Below are 18,698 nucleotides of genomic sequence, written 5' to 3'. Positions count from 1 at the left end.
AATGTGTATACAGATAGAACGTTGTGCGAGAATTCGATCGCTAATGGATGGCGCATTTGCGGAGGGGATCATATCGATTAATATCAAGGCGAAGGGTACGGCGAAATCAATAGAATTATTCGTGTCGCAAGCATTATTCGTGATGTGTGCCTCGACGGTGAATCTAATTGTGCACGTGGCGGAATAATGTATGCCCGTACGTGCGCGCGACTTGTCCGGTTTTCGCATTCGACGGCAACCGATTAGTACAGTATAGCAACGGAAGGATAATTCGCCATTGTGCCTCGATATCGGTACATATTGCTATTAGTCCCATTATTTGCCCATACGCATCACACGCGTTTGTAATCAAAGCGCGAATTACATTCTAAACGTGCTGTAAATTATTTTGCTCCATCCTATGAATTATGCTTGTTATTATTTGCGTCACACATTATTCGTGTATTGTTAATTTGATCAATTGAAATATCGGTTATGATCGATTCTGTTACACTCGTTACGGCGAACTTTCTCATCACATCGCGCCGTGTTCGTTCGGTCAGTCGCATATCGCCCCAATTATTATTGGTCTCTACTACCATTACCGGGTTATAATGGTTTCGATACATTTGGCACTGAACACTAGTCGTGGTTGCCAATTAGTATCGATAGTATAGTCCGCATCTCGGGACCGTAGTACCACCGAGTATTGCTGCGCCACGTGGTATCCGCGTATCGATCATACTATTCGTTTGTTACACACTCGCTATACGCATTCATACAATGTTACTGTATTAAATTTTATACAAGCTCAATGTTTTTGTTTTAATTTCGTGATTGCTTATTATTGTAAAGAGATTAAATACTTATAAAACAGAAAAATTTGCCCACTTTAGATAATCTATTCGCGTCAGAATTTAAAATAGAATTTTATTTATAATCTTATGCTAATACGAGAAAGTATTTGAAGAATGAGAATATACGTAGAGAATGTATGTAAAATGTATAGTATGTGAAAGGGTCATAGGAATTCCTAGCAAATAAAAAAAAGGATATTTTTTAACATCATGTAACACTTTGTTTTAAAAAGATTTTATTTTTGCAAAACTGTATATTTGCATTTGAAAATTACGCTTTTCCGAAAACATTAAAAAAATTCAAACTTAAAGAAAAATTAAAATCGAAAAAATCTTTATACTCCGAGAGAGTATTGAAGGTTATACATAAATTGCTTTAAAATTTCAAATTGATTGGAAACCATATATTTATTTATTATAACTTTGAAAAAAGTTTTGAGAAAAATGTGCTTAATGTATAACAATATATTTTTTTTAATGTAATTTTGTATCCTACTTTTTAAGATAAACATACATATTTTTTAAATAGAAACACATTCTATATCTGTCTCTTTAAACGTTTTACATGATGTTGAAAAATATTTTTTGATTTTAGGAATCCTAAAATTCCTTAAAACTTTAAAATTTATGTTAAATTTATGTTAGATATATGCTATATAAAATTATAAGTGGAATTATGTCTTTTTAATGTTACTACATAGTAATCGACGTTTGCACTAGGATTGTGTAACTTTACTAACTCGCGTATGTAGATAACATTTTGTGTGCTTATCATTATTAAAATTTCTAATAAAACCTGTAAACATAAAGTTAAATTACAATACATTTCTTTATTGATAAACATATTTCTAATATCGAGTAGCAAATTTGCGAATCAAAATATTACAGCGAGAAAATTCAAAACTATTGCTTGAAATCCCAATTTACAACTATTTTACTTAATATTTCTTGCTGTAGTATATTGATTCGTGAATTTCAAGATACTTTGTATATTATTTAAGTGCTTCAATCATTTAATCATTTAAGACACTTAATCGCCTCTATTTGGTTAAGTATACAAGAACAGATGATATTTTTTCAATTATCTTTATGTATTTACAGAATGATAGAATAGAATAATATTTTAACGAAGTTTGAATGATTGAAGCACTTAAATAATATATACAGAGTGTCTCTAAATTCGTAAATTAATATACTATAGCGAGTTAGTAAAGTTACACAATCCTAGTGCAGACGTCGATTTCCTTTTCACACATCGCCCGACATCGCGAGACGTCATTAAAGTCACATACTCACATACAAATATATATACATACAAGTTTGTACACACTCATGTAGATCTTTCTAGGGCGCAGCCGGCAAGACTAAATTTAGGATAAGATGCAGCAGTCGAATTTCGAAGCGTGCCCACGCTTGTCGCTAACGGGACGACCGTTGATTTTTTTGCTTTTTTGCGAATATCCCATATTTAACAGCGAAAATCCTTTGATCTGCCTGTAGAGATTCGCTTTGACGAATGCGAAGAAAGAGCGACTCATCTTCGTCAACATTCGCGACGCGGGGCATCGGCGGGGCTCGCGTAATCTCTGTGTCACGTGTCATTAAACGCCACGTGTTATAAGCACGACAAATAAGTACGAGTCGGCTGGGTCATCGCCAAAATTGTTGTTAATTTTGAGAATGTATAGACATATATCGCAGCATTATTGCGTGGAATTTTGATTTAAAAATTAAGGTGAAAAATGACTTATCACTTTCGTGATTGATTGATTTTATTGTATTGGAGTGATATTGTGATGATATAATATTAAATATCTTTGCTGGCTTTTTTTAAAGAGTGTTTGTTTTAGAAAAAAAAATCTTTTATTTGGCTCTATCTCATTCACAGGGTATTTAGTTGAATTTATTGTAGAAAGTTTTATTGACAACACTTTGATGATGCTATTTTTATATACATGTGTTTAACTTTTCAAATGTGACATATAATATTTTATACTGATATTCTTTCTAAAGTGACGTGTCTGGTTATCTATTTATACATCACGATCACTGATCTCGATTATTTCTGTTAGGCTTGAGTTTTAGAGTAACAGTCTCTTTTTCACATATTGTGGAGTTTTTTGAATTGTTTTCATTTGAACTTTTTAATTATTTAAAAATTTAGAAAGCGTTTACATTGCTTTATATTTAACTTTGAACGACATAGTGTTTGGATAACTATGAAAAAACTGTTTCGCTATAATTGCGGAATATAGAAGCGTGTATTGAATCACGCGGTGTGTGACATTTACGATATGTGGGCGCCGGTGATATCTGTTTTGTGGACCATTATGTACATAATGCAACGAAAAATAATGCCAGTAAATCTGAGTCAAGAGACGTCGAGGAGTTCAAAGGGTAAATTTTTCTAAATTGTATATTATATTATTTTAAATTCAATTCTTTAATTGATTTGCGTTTTCTTCTTAATTTAAAATTTCTCATTTCACATAAGAGGTAGAATACATGTCACAGGTCAAATGCGAATGTGACAGTCAAACAAAAATGTAGCTGAAACTAACAGCCAAAGGCAGCAGCCAAACGTCAAGCGGCCAGGGCCGAACGTCATATAGGCGTTTCCAGGGGGCACCATTCAATCAAACGTTAAAAATTCCTTGGTTATGAAATTTTTAACAAACTTTGAAAAATTTGCATAGAGTTTAGTCATTATAATATATAATCGATCATTTGCGACAAGACTTGTAATTTACTAATTGTTATAAATTTTTTAAACTAATTTTTATTGTTTTCCGCGCCTCACGCCTAAATGCATGGTACGATTTCCTCCAAATTTGGCTGAAAATATCTTTCCGTAACGTACAATCGACTGATCGATCATTCGCGAGAGGACGTGCATTTCCCTAATTGTTATAAATATTTAAAAAATTAATTTGTATCGTTTTATGCGCCTCACGCCTAAACGCATGGTACGATTTCCTCCAAATTTGGCTGAAAATATCTTTCCGTAACGCACAATCGACTGATCGATCATTCGCGAGAGGACGTGCATTTCTCTAATTGTTATAAATATTTAAAAAATTAATTTGTATCGTTTTATGCGCCTCACACCTAAACGCATGGTACGATTTCCTCCAAATTTGGCTGAAAATATCTTTCCGTAACGTACAATCGACTGATCGATCATTTGCGAGAGGACGTGCATTTCTCTAATTGTTATAAATATTTAAAAAATTAATTTGTATCGTTTTATGCGCCTCACGCCTAAACGCATGGTACGATTTCCTCCAAATTTGGCTGAAAATATCTTTCCGTAACGTACAATCGACTGATCGATCATTCGCGAGAGGACGTGCATTTCTCTAATTGTTATAAATATTTAAAAAATTAATTTGTATCGTTTTTTGCGTCTCACGCCTAAACGCATGGTACGATTTTCTCCAAATTTGGCTGGAAATATCTTTCCGTAACGTACAATCGACTGATCGATCATTCACGGGAGGACGTGCATTTTCCTAATTGTTATAAATATTTTTTAAATTAATTTTTATCGTTTTGAGCCGTGAAACCGCTACGTCTTTGTCGTCGGCTCTGGGTGCGGCAAAAAGTGGTAATGTACTTTACAAAAAAAATCGCTGCATTATTCTGGCAATCAACTATGTTTTGCAAAAATGCATTTTCATAAAAATTTCTCATATACGGTTAATTAAGTCGTTCTAGACATAAAAAAATATTTTCGTAGAAATTTGAAGACAGCGTTTTTTGTATTTATCTGATTAACGTAATTAACAATTAGAAAAACCACTAAACATTTAATAACGATCGCGAATGAAGATCTCATAACCAGGGAATTTTTAACGTCTGATTGAATGGTGTCCCCTGTCCTATATGACGTTTGGCCCTGGCTGCTCGACGGTTGACTGCTAGCTTTAGCTACATCAAACAAAAGCATTAATAATATTATTGACATGAGGGTGACATAGACTTATAAAATAATAAAAAAAATTACATACACAGTTGATTTAGTAACGTAAAATATTTTGGGAAAAAATTTAATAATTTCGTGAATTGATTTATTGCTACGTGACGTTATTCGATGTGCGCCAACGGTACTTTGATTGATATGATAGTCAATCCCGATCCGGCTGAACAACCGGAAAATTTCGCGTGTTTGGTACAGCAAAGTGTCGAAACGCCTCTTGTGTGGTGATAATGAAATGATTGTGTGCCTCGTGTGGAACTCGTTGACCGTTTCGCAATAGAGATTTACGAGATTCCACAATACGCTGAATTCAGCTGCAGCGCAAGCATGCGGCGGATGTTGTTATGCGACTTCTGTCTCGATTTCTATGCTTGAATGCAATCTGCATGATTTACATGCAAGGTCACGTTAGGCTTGGTGGAATTCGTTACGATACCGGGACGTGCCATTCCGAATGTCGAATTAGCGGATTAATTGGAGAACAGCTGGCCGTAGGAATGCACGTTTATTGTTTCGCGCCTTCGGCATGGCATACACATTGGAAACATCTTGCCTTTTATTAATGGTTCTTTCGTCAGACTGTTAAAGCAAATTAGATTTTTCGATAAAGAAATTGTGTATGTGAGCACTATTTGAAATGTGTTAATATTTCACAGTCAAGGTCCTCCGGGTTTAATTTTCTCTTATTTTACTCGTTGCTCGGAATGAATCTAAGTCAGTGTTACGTAAATTAACGTTTGGCACTACTTCAAACTGGTTAGTCTAGTGTACCGTTTTTGTCGAAGGTCGAGAAATTTCCATACAATAGATTCAACAGTTTAAGAATTAAACGAAATTCTATTAACGTACATACATTAGGGTAAGATGTCCATACGGAGAAAATGGCAAATGGCTATAATTTCTCCAATATTGGCTAAATAATGTTCTAAATAGTGTTCTTGTAATTACTTTTAAAGATAATTACTATAGTTGATATTTAGTTTATGTGCGTATATTATTCGAAATAACAATATTGTGGATATTATAACACGTTTTTACTTTTGATTGCCTGCAAAGTCTTTCATGTGTTTGTTAAAAATTGCCACATCGAATAAATTATAGTTGAGCATAATTAATGTTAAATACATAATAAAGGCATGTAAATTGTAATGTGTGATTATATTTTTTCTTTCTTTTTCTATTTTTTAAATAAATAATTTTTTTTAATACATAAAGTACATATATGTGGCGAACTTATAATATTATGGTTATCTTCTCACTAAAAGTTGTGAAAGATGGCCAATGTTTATGTTTTAATATTTTAATAATATAAAATTTTTATTAAGTATTTTCTTTTTAATGTTGATAGTGTTACATGCTTTAAGCTTCAGAAAAGTAATATATCGAACTATTAAAAAATAATAAAAATAAAAGTATGTATTTTGCATCTTAAAAAACTATGGTCATCATATTCGAGTTTATCCTATACTTTGTAAAATATTTCTAGTTTTCAGTTTTAATAGTCTCTTGTTCATGAAAATTGATTTCATTATATATTCTGTTTAATTTTATATGTGTCGTAAATCAAAACTTTAAAGCAGTTCTAGCGATAAACAACAAAAGAATATTGATAAAATGTTTGATTGAAATGGATGAAATCTATTGGGTGAAACGTCAGATTAAATCTAATCAGATAAAATCCCAAATTAACCAGTTAATGAAAAATCGGACCTTAAATATTTGTCATTAGATTAGGATATGCGATTTATTTGCTTTCATTTTATGATTTTTTAAATGTAACATATTTGCGCGGATATTTTAAAGGACGTACCGTCCTCTAGATGGAAATCAGGAAAACCAGAAGCAGACGAAGTTTAGGTAATGAAGGTAGAAACTACGAGCGGCGTAACCTCCGTTAATTGAATAACGCCTGCGCTCGCGCACCTAGAAAAGTACCCTAGACATGCCACTGCTCTCTCTCTCTCTTATCCCGTTGCCCATCTTCATCGTCTTCCCATTTCCCGTCCTCGTTCTGCGCGCATCTTCTCTTCCGTTTCCTTCGTCTTGCGTTCGTAACGTAACGAGACGACGAACCACCGTTCGGTACCGGCGTCTGGTTAACGGAATACGAATGAGCTCTACTGTCGAGAAATAATCTTCATACGGCATCAAGTCGATTTGCGATTTGAATGTGTACTGACGAAACATTGCAGAACGTTAATTAAAAGCGGTGAACCGTGTTTATCGCGTCCCGTTTATTATGATAGATGATTTCGAATTTACATAATTGAATGGTATTATTATTCATTTTTGCTTAGCGCAATTCATCGTGTGAGGTTTGTTAGCTATTTTAGGGAGAATTTCGTGACCAGTTTAGCATTGATACGTGCCGGGATCAGATGATGTTCACAGTTCACGCGGTGCTCGCGTTGCAAGTCTACGAGAGACAGGTCGAACAGCTGACGCCTTCGTGTGCTGCTCGTCTCGTCTGCTACCTTGTCGTCTGTCTCCGAAATTTGCCGCAGGGGTTACCCAGGCATGACGTAGATGCACGCTATTCTGGTCGGCTCGTGACGTCGTCCTCGGGACAGCCAGAAATAAACCCGAGAGGCGAGATGCTGGCTTCTTAGCCTCTCTGTCTTCTCGGCTACCTCCTGTCTTTCTTGTTTTGAACAAGACAGAGAGAGAGAGAGAGAAAGAGAGAGATATGTGAGCGATTATTGTGCGACGGGTAAGCACGCCAGCGATCGGAGGAAAATTCCGATTTCATATCACTGATGTAATCTGTAGAAAGTTTCGTAAGGCGCTTGCGGAAAATTGAAATTGAATTGAAAGTTCATTGGTTTTCAACATTAGAGCTTTTCCGACAGCAAGATTCTGCATTGATGCACATCATTCGCCTCGTGAGAGTTTCACCCGGATTGATTGAGGGAAGAGGGGAGATCACGTGCATTTTGTAATGATTTCGGCCGCCGCGACAGGAAAGATCTCGATCTTGCTTCACGATGTTTTCAAGGCCTTTTATTTCTGCTGTTGTGAAATCGCATTATGCTTCCCAATAGCGGACGGGCGTTACCGATCGATTCACCCGATTGAGAAAAAGGGGGAAAAAGTTCGCCGTAGCGCGATAAATCTTGGTCGTCTATTTTCTCTAAGGTACTCTCGTAGTCGTTTTTCTCTTAGTTTCGCGGTTAGTAGTTCGAGATCCAATCGAACGCTCTTACTCTCCCTTTCGTTTTATTTATTACGATAAAAATTCTTTATTCTCTTTTTTTTAACTTCGAGATGTTACATCTTTGATCATTTGATTCCGTTTAACGTAAGATAATAAAGCAATACGCGATCCAATAATAGTCTTGACATAAAAATTAAGGTAAAAAGCAAATCAAAAGAATTTCCATTGAAAGTATTATCGGTTAAAGATAAATAAAACGCTAGACAAAGTGTTTCCTTCGGGCGGCTATTCGACACTCTCGATAAGAGTGTTGGATCAGAAGGACGTTACAGTTGCGGGTACAAATAAGAAAAATTTAATTAGCGAACTACTATTTCGCGCGGAGCGCTTTCCTCTTCTGTTGGGTAATGAAGTAACGTAGACGGCCAGCTGGCCACTTGCGGACGCTGAAGAACGGCACGGGTAGAACCGGAAAATGGTGGAAGAACGGTAGTCGTTGGTACACGCTATTTTGCTTTATTTTCCTTTTCCCTCAAAGCGGATCTCGCTCCAGCGAACGACGGACGCTTTTTCGCGGCCAGCTGCATCAAGCCGGCTCCCTTTTCCTCCTCTTTGCCTTTCTTTCGCTATGGTCCCGCCTTTTCCTATCCCTATTCCTCCATCTCTTCTTTTATCGCGTTTTACATCCTCTCCTATCCTTCTGGTACCAGACATAAATATATTTCCGCACAGCAAACGGCGCTTTTAAACCCTGCAACCTGCACTCCGTAATCTTATTCTTCATAGGCTTGAGCAAACGTCTCGTCAAGAAGATGAAATGAATAATCTTTTATATAAATGCTTGCAACAATTATATACATTATAATGACCGTCAAGCTAAAGCTTTAAGCTGAGAATAATAGTTTTGTCAAGAGCGGATTTAACATGAACTTGTTTTTATTTTATAGCAGGAGAATTAAGCATAAGTCGCATATTGAAAATATTTAACTAAAAAATAATCCAATATTTAAATATTATATTCTTATTTTTTTATTATGGGATAAATGGTGAAACGTTAAATTAAAATTTGTATGCGTATATTTCAATGTATGTTTGAAATATATAAATTAATTTGTTATTCTTCTATATGACTTTTGAAATAACCAAAAGAGGACTAGAACTTTGTGATTAGTCAATTAAATTGTTGATCAAAATTTTTGAAATTACATTTTTTTAAAATAGTATATTTTTTAAAACATTTTTATAAAAAAGTTGTTTATAAAGTATCAGCTGTAAGGCAATATAAGAACGACTTATTTGATGACAGAAGGTTGCCTTTGATGGCACCTCATCATCATAGATTGCAGCTTATATGGTCATAATCAGCTTGTAAAGAGTCTTCAGTTTGATCCTGCTTACTTTGATATTGAATGTTTTGCACATAAATATTTCTTGTGACGAGTAATTGCTGTAAGTGTAATAAATTGTTTAAATTTATTTTATATAATAAATACAAACAATATTTTTTGTTATACTTTTTAAAATTAATATACTGTCACAATCAAGTTTGTTGTTAAGTGATTCTTTTATTAGTCGAAATTTTTTTGTTTATATTTTCACTTTTTGTCTTAATATGGTAGAAAAAGATAAAATTGTGTATTAAAAAAAATTTTGCAGATTAAAATAAAAGCTTGGTCATAATTATAAATTATATCTTTATAATATTTATTGATTTTGTATGCATACTTTTTTATTTCTTGAATTTATTTGCTTTTTTTAACCGAACAACATATTTTTATTTTAATATCAATTTTCTAGTTCAAATATATTTTCTGTTTGCATCTCATTTTATTAGCATACGGCACTCAGAATAGGGTATACAAGTAGAGTTTTCAATCACATATATGCAAAAATATTACGTATCTCTTTTGTTTTCAATAAAATCTGTTTTGCAAATAAAAGAAGATTGCGTCCAGCACGACAGTTTTAGAGATTTTTATTGATTTGCAACTTTGTATTTTGATTTTCTATTTCGCAAGTGTCTTTTAATGATTGTGCAAACAATCTTTCTGCACAATCTTTCAAGGATGCCTAGATATTTGGATAGAATTTAAATGGATTTAAAAAATCTTAAAAATAAACTTATAAAACAGTTTCTCGAAACTTTTCTAATCTTTTAATTATTCTAATTTTTTAATCGTTTAATCTTTCGTGATGCAACTTATGTTATTTTTGTGGCATATATTTTAAATAATTAATAGATTTAAACTTTTAAATAATTAATGGATTACCTGAAATAAAAAGTCGACGAAAAATTTATTGATTAAACCATAATTTAGAGATTATACGAATGGAAAATAACCTCACAAATTTAGAAATAATATTGGAATTTTATTTTTATTTTAATATTGGAATTTCAATTTCTTATTCTAAATTTATAAAATAAACTAATTAATTTTGTGTATAGGGGGTAATATATGGAATGTATAAATCTATGGAATTACGTGTGGAAAAGTCTATAAATCTACATATATATACATATAATATGCTGGTATAAATACCAGATATAGATCAAGGCTGGGATAAATTTCATATGACATTAATCTTTTTTATGATCTTTACAAGTGATTGTAATCATCTTTATCTCACATAATTTTGCATAAAATGTTATATTAGGCACTTTGTATACACAAAAATTGTTCTACGTGATTTTCACAATATTTTAGAGATATATATACATTTATATTGCACAACATATAGGTCGCATATTTTATCTCTTTTGGCTTTTGCTTTTATAATTATTTCATAAAAGCTTTTTCGTGTTATAAAAACCTACGTATATAAACAACATATTTAACAATGGAAAAATTCTAGTTTATTGAATAGAATAAGGTTAAGGAATGAAGATATGAAAATTACGAACTTTTTGAGTAAAAATCTAGCAAAATCATTTAATCAAATTTTTCTTTTCATTCTTTGTTTCCGCAAAGAAATCGAGGAACACGAAGTTGATTACCTACCATCAAGATATAATGTCATTCCCCTGTGACGTCATCATTTAATGGGGTTGCGTATATAACCTCAGAGAGCACAAAAATAGGTCAAGAATGTAGACCACGGGGTATTAAATTGATGCAACCTGCAATGCACCATCATTATTTATTTCTTTGTTTTTGTTTTATGACGACTTTTAAGATGTGAAAAATAAAAGTTCTGTTTAACTTGTAATGTAAAATTTTACATTTATCCGTAATCCTCATAGTCATCATTTTAAAAACAATTATTTAGAATGACAACGGAGATATTGTTGGGATTCAATATTTGTTATTATCTGAGATTTAATATTTGTTACTTTTTGAAGAAATAATTAGAACAAAATACATTTGTATTTTACTCTGTAAAAAACTATTTTTATTAACACATAATGCAAGAAAATATATAAACTTATAAAAATAAATATTATAAAGACTAAATATTCAATTGGGTGCATAAATAAAATTTATATATTTAGAAAATTTTGATATAAATATCCCCTTTTATCGAAGAAATTTATAATCGAATTCTTTAAAGTATGCAATTAATGATATTTATTAATTAATTATTGATATTTAATAGTTTTTAAAAGAGCCATGATTAATTATTGTGTACTCCAATTATTTTGAAAACATAAAAAACATATATATAAATCTTGAAAACATATATATATATATATATGAAGCTATGCACCCAATCGAATTATTCATTCTTTTTTTTATAATATTTAATTTTATATAAGTTATTTTTTTAACTAATAAAAGTAAATTTTTTTTACAAAATTTATGAAATAAAATTTAATTTATTTTATTCTGTCTATTATAAACAAGTTATTTAATTTTAGCAACGTTTCGGTTGTCACAGTGAAAGTATTCTATATATTTTTTGAAATTACTATATTTAATTGCGCACATTATTTTAAAAAAAATTTATTTTTTTATTTCAGGTGAGTCTAATCGTTTTGTCGACTACCAAGAAGTTCCTGTAACTATGGGCTTTACGCATCGTCCAGCCCGAAAGAGCACAGGTATGATGTCATATCTTCCTTGAAAAATATTATTTATTTTGCATTAAGTTCATGTCTATGTTTTTACTGAAATCTGTGCAGCAAATCTCTTAGTCCACTTTACGTTTTAAAAATGCATAAGTTTATTCCATAATCATAATAGTTATATATTTATGGAAGAAATTGTCAAAGCATTGTTTCCATGTAGTTTCATGACTTTTATACATTTTTCAAGAGGAAGTATTTGCTACAATTTTTTGCTTCAAAAATAAAGTTATTCGTAATATTATATTGAAAAATAAGTTTTGTTAAATTAATTGAAAATCTAATTGAACCTATTAGATTTGCAATTTATTCAATAAGAATCTATTTTTAATGTTACAGATAACAAAAGTCATTTAATAAAACTAAAGATATAAACGAGGCAGTAAAGAACCTTGTTTTTAGACTTTAAGGTACATATTTGTACACTAATATAGGTCACGTCTACTAACGTAGGTCCGATTGCTACAATTTTTATCACGTACATACTATTTAGTTGAAACGAATAACACATGTTGAAGTTTACCAAACACGTTTCGCTGTATTTGTAATATCTTATCACTGTGGAATTGCTCACATAGGAGTAGAATCATAAATCTCGAAGTCAGTAAAGCTAAAGTACAATGATTCGCGCTTTTTGCCACTTGATTCAGCTTTATGACTGTAGAAACGCACATTCGTAATGCCCGAGTACCGGTCAAGCTACATTGCGTTTCGTTACAACGAAACTACAACCATTCGCCCTGTGCAACCGGAAAGGATGCGCCGTCGTACGGGAAATAGCACCATTAAATTTGACTGCAGCTACACCGTACGACTCCTGCGTTTCCTGCCGTATCGCATCGGCTTGTATTCTTGGTACATCCGTGGCGAAATTTTACTAGTTCTTAGACTTACGGCTGTTTCCTTCCTTTAGAAAACTTGTATGTTCTTTCATATCTGATGTAAATAATCTAAGAAGACGTCTTTAGAATCTTGTTTCTTTTCTGGCATCTACCATATTTATTTTTTTAGATCTATTGCTACTAGCACAATAGCTTTACTACCAAACTGTTAAAATTGCCTTGTCAGATATCTAGAACTCATTTCTATTTTATTTACTTATCTGACGAAATTGTAGCAGCAATTGTAGCAAAGTGTTATGTTATTTGTACATTTATTTTTGTACTATTGTCACTGTTTAAATAATGTCCCATTTCGCGTTAGGCCGAGGCGAGAAGTATTGGTATGTTTCCCGTTATCTTTCGATGTACTCTCGCGGAAAAGCTGGAGAGATACATATTGTATCGCAGCTGCAACCGAGACATCCGTTGAGATTTCGCTTCGTCAGTGAACAACGGCACGTTGTCTTTCTCGTGATGGGACAGAAGCACGAAGGGAAACTCGAATGGTTATTGAAGGAAATAAGGTCGCCGAAAGAAAATTGCAGGTTGTCACGTGAAGCATTTCTCATGTTTTGATTCTTTCGGCGAGTCTTTTTGAATCATGAATCCGGCAATGAGAATTGATATCGAGAACTTTGTTTAGACTTGAAAAAAGATCTCCCGATTATATTATATATTATATTACAGGATGTTGATGGGCAAATAATAAAATTTGCGAAGTAAAATACTTTAGCAAGAAAGTTTTTGAAAAATTAAGTAAAATAGCTCTTGTAAATTTTTTGAAAATTTGAAATATATGAATTTAAAGCTGGCCAATCACAAACTACGTTTAAACAGTTCAATAGTCAATTTTTAATTGACTAATTCTAACTTTTTATATTTCAAACTGACGCTTGAAGTAAAAATTTATAAATAATTATAATATTTTATTTAATTTTTTTGGAGAACTTTTTCACTATTAGTATTTTGAGTCGCGATAATATTTTAATTTTTATTCAGATTTTTTCTTGTTTGACAATTCTGAACGAAGTTTTTGTAATTGTATGCGGAACACTAATTGAATGTACGTTTTTCCTTTTATTGCTCACCTTATACGATTTTATTATTTATTACTTAAACAAACGGTTGGACGTTCTTGATTGACGTAATTAATTCTTGAGGAGTTAAACTGCTGGATGGAGAAGCCGTACAGGAAGGGCGGATCGTTAAGTGAAATAGAAGGGAAGCGTTCGTAGCGAGCCACAATTGCTGCTTCTCTGACGAATGATTTTCATGAATATTCATTTCCGTATCCTCTTATGAGTGTCGTAAACACGTTTAGCTTGTGCTTCTGAAACGCGAATCTATACGTTTATTTCCGTAATTACGCGTTTCTTTAATTAATTGTAAATTTATCTGTTTTTGGCAAGCATTTTTGTAAAGCACTTTTTTTTAAGTTCTCTTATTTACTATATTTTTAGAAATCTATTTAATTGCAATTATTAATTATTATGCAATGCATTGAACTGATCCAAATTTATCATCGTCGTTTGTTTGATTAATGCAAATAGATGGAAATGGAACTCTGAAGTGAACTCGAAACTCTTATTCTTATTGACAATAAACGTTAATGGGTTAAAGGCAAATTACCAGAGAAGTTAGTGTCCTCTTCTAATATGCAATAATTTCAAGCGTCTCTCGGTCGCCAGTGCTCTCTCTCTCTCTCTCTCTCTCTCTCTTTCTCTCTCTCTCTCTCTTGGTGTTCCATGATGCACCGAATCCTTTGATAATAATGCTTTTCTCGCTCGTTGACCTCCTTTACTGTCAAGAATACTATTCTGAATTTAATCATCTCGTAATCAATTTACTTTACGTCTCTTGTCGATATATTTATCGATTCTAATTCGGTTCACTCGCTAACATTCGTAGGATGTTGACTTACCCTGTAGTCGCGCTTTTTCCGCAGCTACATTTTAAAAAATTCTATTACGCGTTTCTGGTGCATAGTAAATACATCGACTGGCAGGCTTGACGGTTTTTAGCGTTAAACAAAAAATAATTGCGAGCGTAACGTGCACCGCGTATGGTAAACATGCTCTTAAATTAACCAACACGCGAAACTTACGCTACTTTCCGCTCGGCTAATTCTGCTGGGCACGTGAAGGCAATACTCCTTTGTACATCACACGGTACATGGCCGTACATTTCCAAGTACGCAAACTTCTTACGGTTCCATGGGGCTGACGAAATATGCGGGCAGTGCCGCGCCGAGACCAGATTCCCCGTTGTCCGTATAGCGAGACGGTGCAGCTGCAGTTGCACCGTCGTGCTCGGATTGCGATCGTACTGCAGTGCGGTTTCCCGGACCGGATTATCCTGGCCAGTAACCTGAGGATGTAAATGGTGCCGTTCATCGCTATCTCACGTAAATCATAGGCATCGCGTCCTCGAACGTGCGCTCCGCTTTTCAGCAAAGTGCATCGGACGCGGGGATGCACCGGGCGCGGGAATTGAAAATGCGAGCGCGCTGCTTCTCTTCTTCGTCGGTATTTCCGAGACACGTTCGCGAATTGCAATATCGGACGAAGTCACTTCGTATCTCTTCCTCATTCCTAACAACGTGGTATGCGCGCGCAGGCACGCTGTCTCGTTCTCGACCGTTTCTCCGGTGCGCCCAGAACGCACGTGTGTGGATGTACCATTTTTCACTTCCAATCTATCCAGTTGTATCAACGTTGTTTGACGAGCGCGTATTTATTTTTCCTCCCGTCCGCCGCTGATGCATCTTTGAGCATCCTTGCGCGAACATATTCGCACCGCTTACGACTTATCAGGCAGGCTAAGTCCTTTACCGTACCAACAGTTAGGGTCGACTAAGCTGGGATTAGCGAGTCTCTCCCGCTGCTGTTTCCTTCATAGATTATAGTCTCGCCCCATGATACAGACAAAGAAAGAAAATTTACTTAACCAAAGTTGGCGCTAAGCTAACGTTGATGCAACCGGCTCTCTCTCCCGGCCGGGAATTTCATTAGATTAATCTCGGCGCGCGTTTTCTCGCCCGCCGTAAAATTCATCCCGTCGCAAATGCTCGCAATCTGAAAAGTGCAGCAACGATTATGTACTGCCGAAGACATTAGCGGGAAACAAAGAAGGAAAATTTTAAGCTCGCGCACCATAGATCGCACGGACGCAATTCGCTCGCGGCTGAGCTGCCGGCGGGTCATTTACTTCGAAACAATTCAGGTCTTAGATGCGACGCTACGCGCCGGTGTCGTATACGTCAGTGTCAGGAAGGCACGACTCGAGACACCGAGCTACCAACCACCGGCCACGACCTACGGCACCGAGAAATCCGCTTTGCTTCCGCCAGCACTTTTCTCGGCGTGTTTTGCTTTTATTTTCGCAGCTCGCGTTCCTTATTTAGCAGCCGCGAAAGAGCCGGAGCGAAGAATTGCTCGCAGCTCACGCGAACATCGAAAACGTGCACCCGTGAGAATCCGCACCGTGAAAATACTACGGCGAAGAAATGCGGTTCGCGGCCACGAATATTCGCGGCAAGTCGTAACGCGCAGATAAAAATTCCTTTTTCCGTTTATCAGGATGTAAGAAGAGCGCGATGTCGCAAATAAGGAAAAATAAAATCATACCACAAAGCAAAAACAATATAAATCAATTATAAAAAAAAAAAAAAAAAATTGAGACGGAAAATTGATATAATAAATATGGGTGAAAGTACGGGAGGAACGTTGAAGCGTGGACGATAACGTGAATCGTGTGTAATGATTTGGTTATACAACATCAATGGTTATACAACATCAAATTTTAAAGCGTTTGCAGATTGATTACATACTAGATTCGATTATGAAATGCCACTGTTCGTTTTCGAAACCTGAATAAATTTAATTAATGGCATTTGAAATGTTACGCGGTTTTGTATTCTATGAAATGTTGGGCGAAGAGCCATTGAGGCACGCTCGAGTAATATCGTTATTCGCGATCGCGAATACATGAAGTTTTGCATAATTACAATTGAATCAATCTATCTCGTTCCACATAATGTGAAAATTATTCTCACGACTTCATCTTTCGCCGAGCTATATATTTTCAACCAGTCCAGTCGAATATGCAAACGTAGGAGGGTATCGATTTCTCGAAGCGGCAGCCATAATTTTTATAAAGTTTACGGCGTTCTGACGTAAATTCTGACGCCACCTTCCCCTCTCCCCTCCTCGTAGATTGCACGTTGTTACGGCGCAAAATAAATCTTCTCTCCCGAAAGGTGAGTTTAACGTCGCGATCTTCGCGAGTGCGACATTTCGCGAGGCGCGTCCCTCCGGCTTTACGATCTCGTGCTTTTTATTCGTGACTTACGGCTCGCCGTGCGGGTTGATTCATTTATGAAGGTGCGAGACGCTCAAGGAGACGTCTGTAGGTCCGCAACGACCAGGAAATCGATTTCTTCAGGAATCTTAAATATCATTTCGTTCCGCTTCCGTTAGCACGGAGATGGCCCGCTTGGACGGGAATCCTCGAGAGCAGACACGAAACGAGACGGTATGAAAGTTGCATCGAGATAAGGCTTCTTCTTGCGAAAGTAGCCGCAAATCATATTTTCCATTGCACCCCCGTCGCAACACGAACGACGCGGATTTATGTTAGCAATGAAAAAAAAGGAAGAATCTTACCGACAGTAGAGTTTTAGTCGTGTCAATAAGAAAATGATCAAGGGCAAAACGTGTAACATTCTCTGCCATTTTAATTCGTATCGAATTAGAGTAGCATTGCCGTTTACTTCATCGCCGCATTAAATTAAAGTATGGGTTTCTTTGTTTCGATTGTCGGGCTTTTGGAAATGTTTTGATTGAAACACGAAAGAATCGAGAGAGTCACACGTGCGACTGTCAGATGGGACGCCGAAGTCGATCATTTTTCGTCGTCGAGCTTTAACGGGTCGTTAACTCACAGCGCATGTTTCGCTGGAGCTAGATTTATCGGTGAAGTTTTTCGGCATCCGTCAATGATGCGCGGGAACGTGGGGAAAAAGAGCTCCGAGTACCGGCATTCGGCGAAATGTATATTGATCATGCGTCCTATTGGAAACGATCGCAGGCTTCGTCCTTCGATAAATCGAAAATTTTCCTCTTGATATATCTTTCTTTTAACGCTCGCCATTTCTTTCTAACGCCTAGTTTGTCCGCCAGGTACTTGAAAACGTCGATCGTTTAAACATCTAAGTGGCATCGTTGTCCGCTAGTGCGGATTTCGTTTAAGGAAAGTTTATGGTTAGAAACGAGAGAAAACTGCCGCAGGCCTTTCGAGAGATATGAGAGAGAAAGAGAGAGTGTGTGTGCATCGATCGTGTGCAGTTGACTGTCAGGCGCTTCGAACAACAAGTTTATTCGCGGTGGAAAATGGACATCAATAATAATGTTCCCCGGGTCCCTAATCCAGCGACACGTCGACCGGTGAGAGAACTCCGCGATACTTCTTCAAGATTTTATGACAAGAGTATCCAGCGGCGCGTAGGAGCTTGAAAGATGCTCTCGAGTTTCGCGTCATCTTCCACAATCCCATGCAACGCCCCTGCTTCTTCAGCGCGCATAGATCGTTGCATTCATTATTCTTTAGCGCTAAACCGTTTGTGAATAATGGCCGCCATGAATCTTTCTTTGAATGAGAGATTCGCGGTTTCCACTTAGGAAACTCGATTTATGCGTTCAGTATTTTAAATGTGTTCAATAAACGTATGAAAAAAGGCGTCTTAGGAATAAATATATTACTTTTATGAGATTATGACGTTAATTAC

The 18,698-nt window shown here is 35.3% G+C and overlaps 1 protein-coding gene across 1 annotated transcript in view; it reads left to right on the top strand.

Annotated features, from left to right (window-relative positions):
• LOC105834482 overlaps positions 1-18,698 on the top strand; it is a 289,072-nt gene that overhangs the window by 10,265 nt on the left and 260,109 nt on the right. Inside the window, exon 2 of the mRNA XM_036283272.1 lies at positions 11,928-12,008. Within this exon, the coding sequence (XP_036139165.1) occupies positions 11,928-12,008 (81 nt within the window). The remainder of the gene's footprint in view (positions 1-11,927; positions 12,009-18,698) is intronic.

This window comes from Monomorium pharaonis, chromosome 2 (assembly GCF_013373865.1).
Source record: "Monomorium pharaonis isolate MP-MQ-018 chromosome 2, ASM1337386v2, whole genome shotgun sequence".
Taxonomy (NCBI): Eukaryota; Metazoa; Arthropoda; class Insecta; order Hymenoptera; family Formicidae; genus Monomorium; species Monomorium pharaonis.
This window is presented reverse-complemented; position numbering and strand designations above follow the sequence as displayed.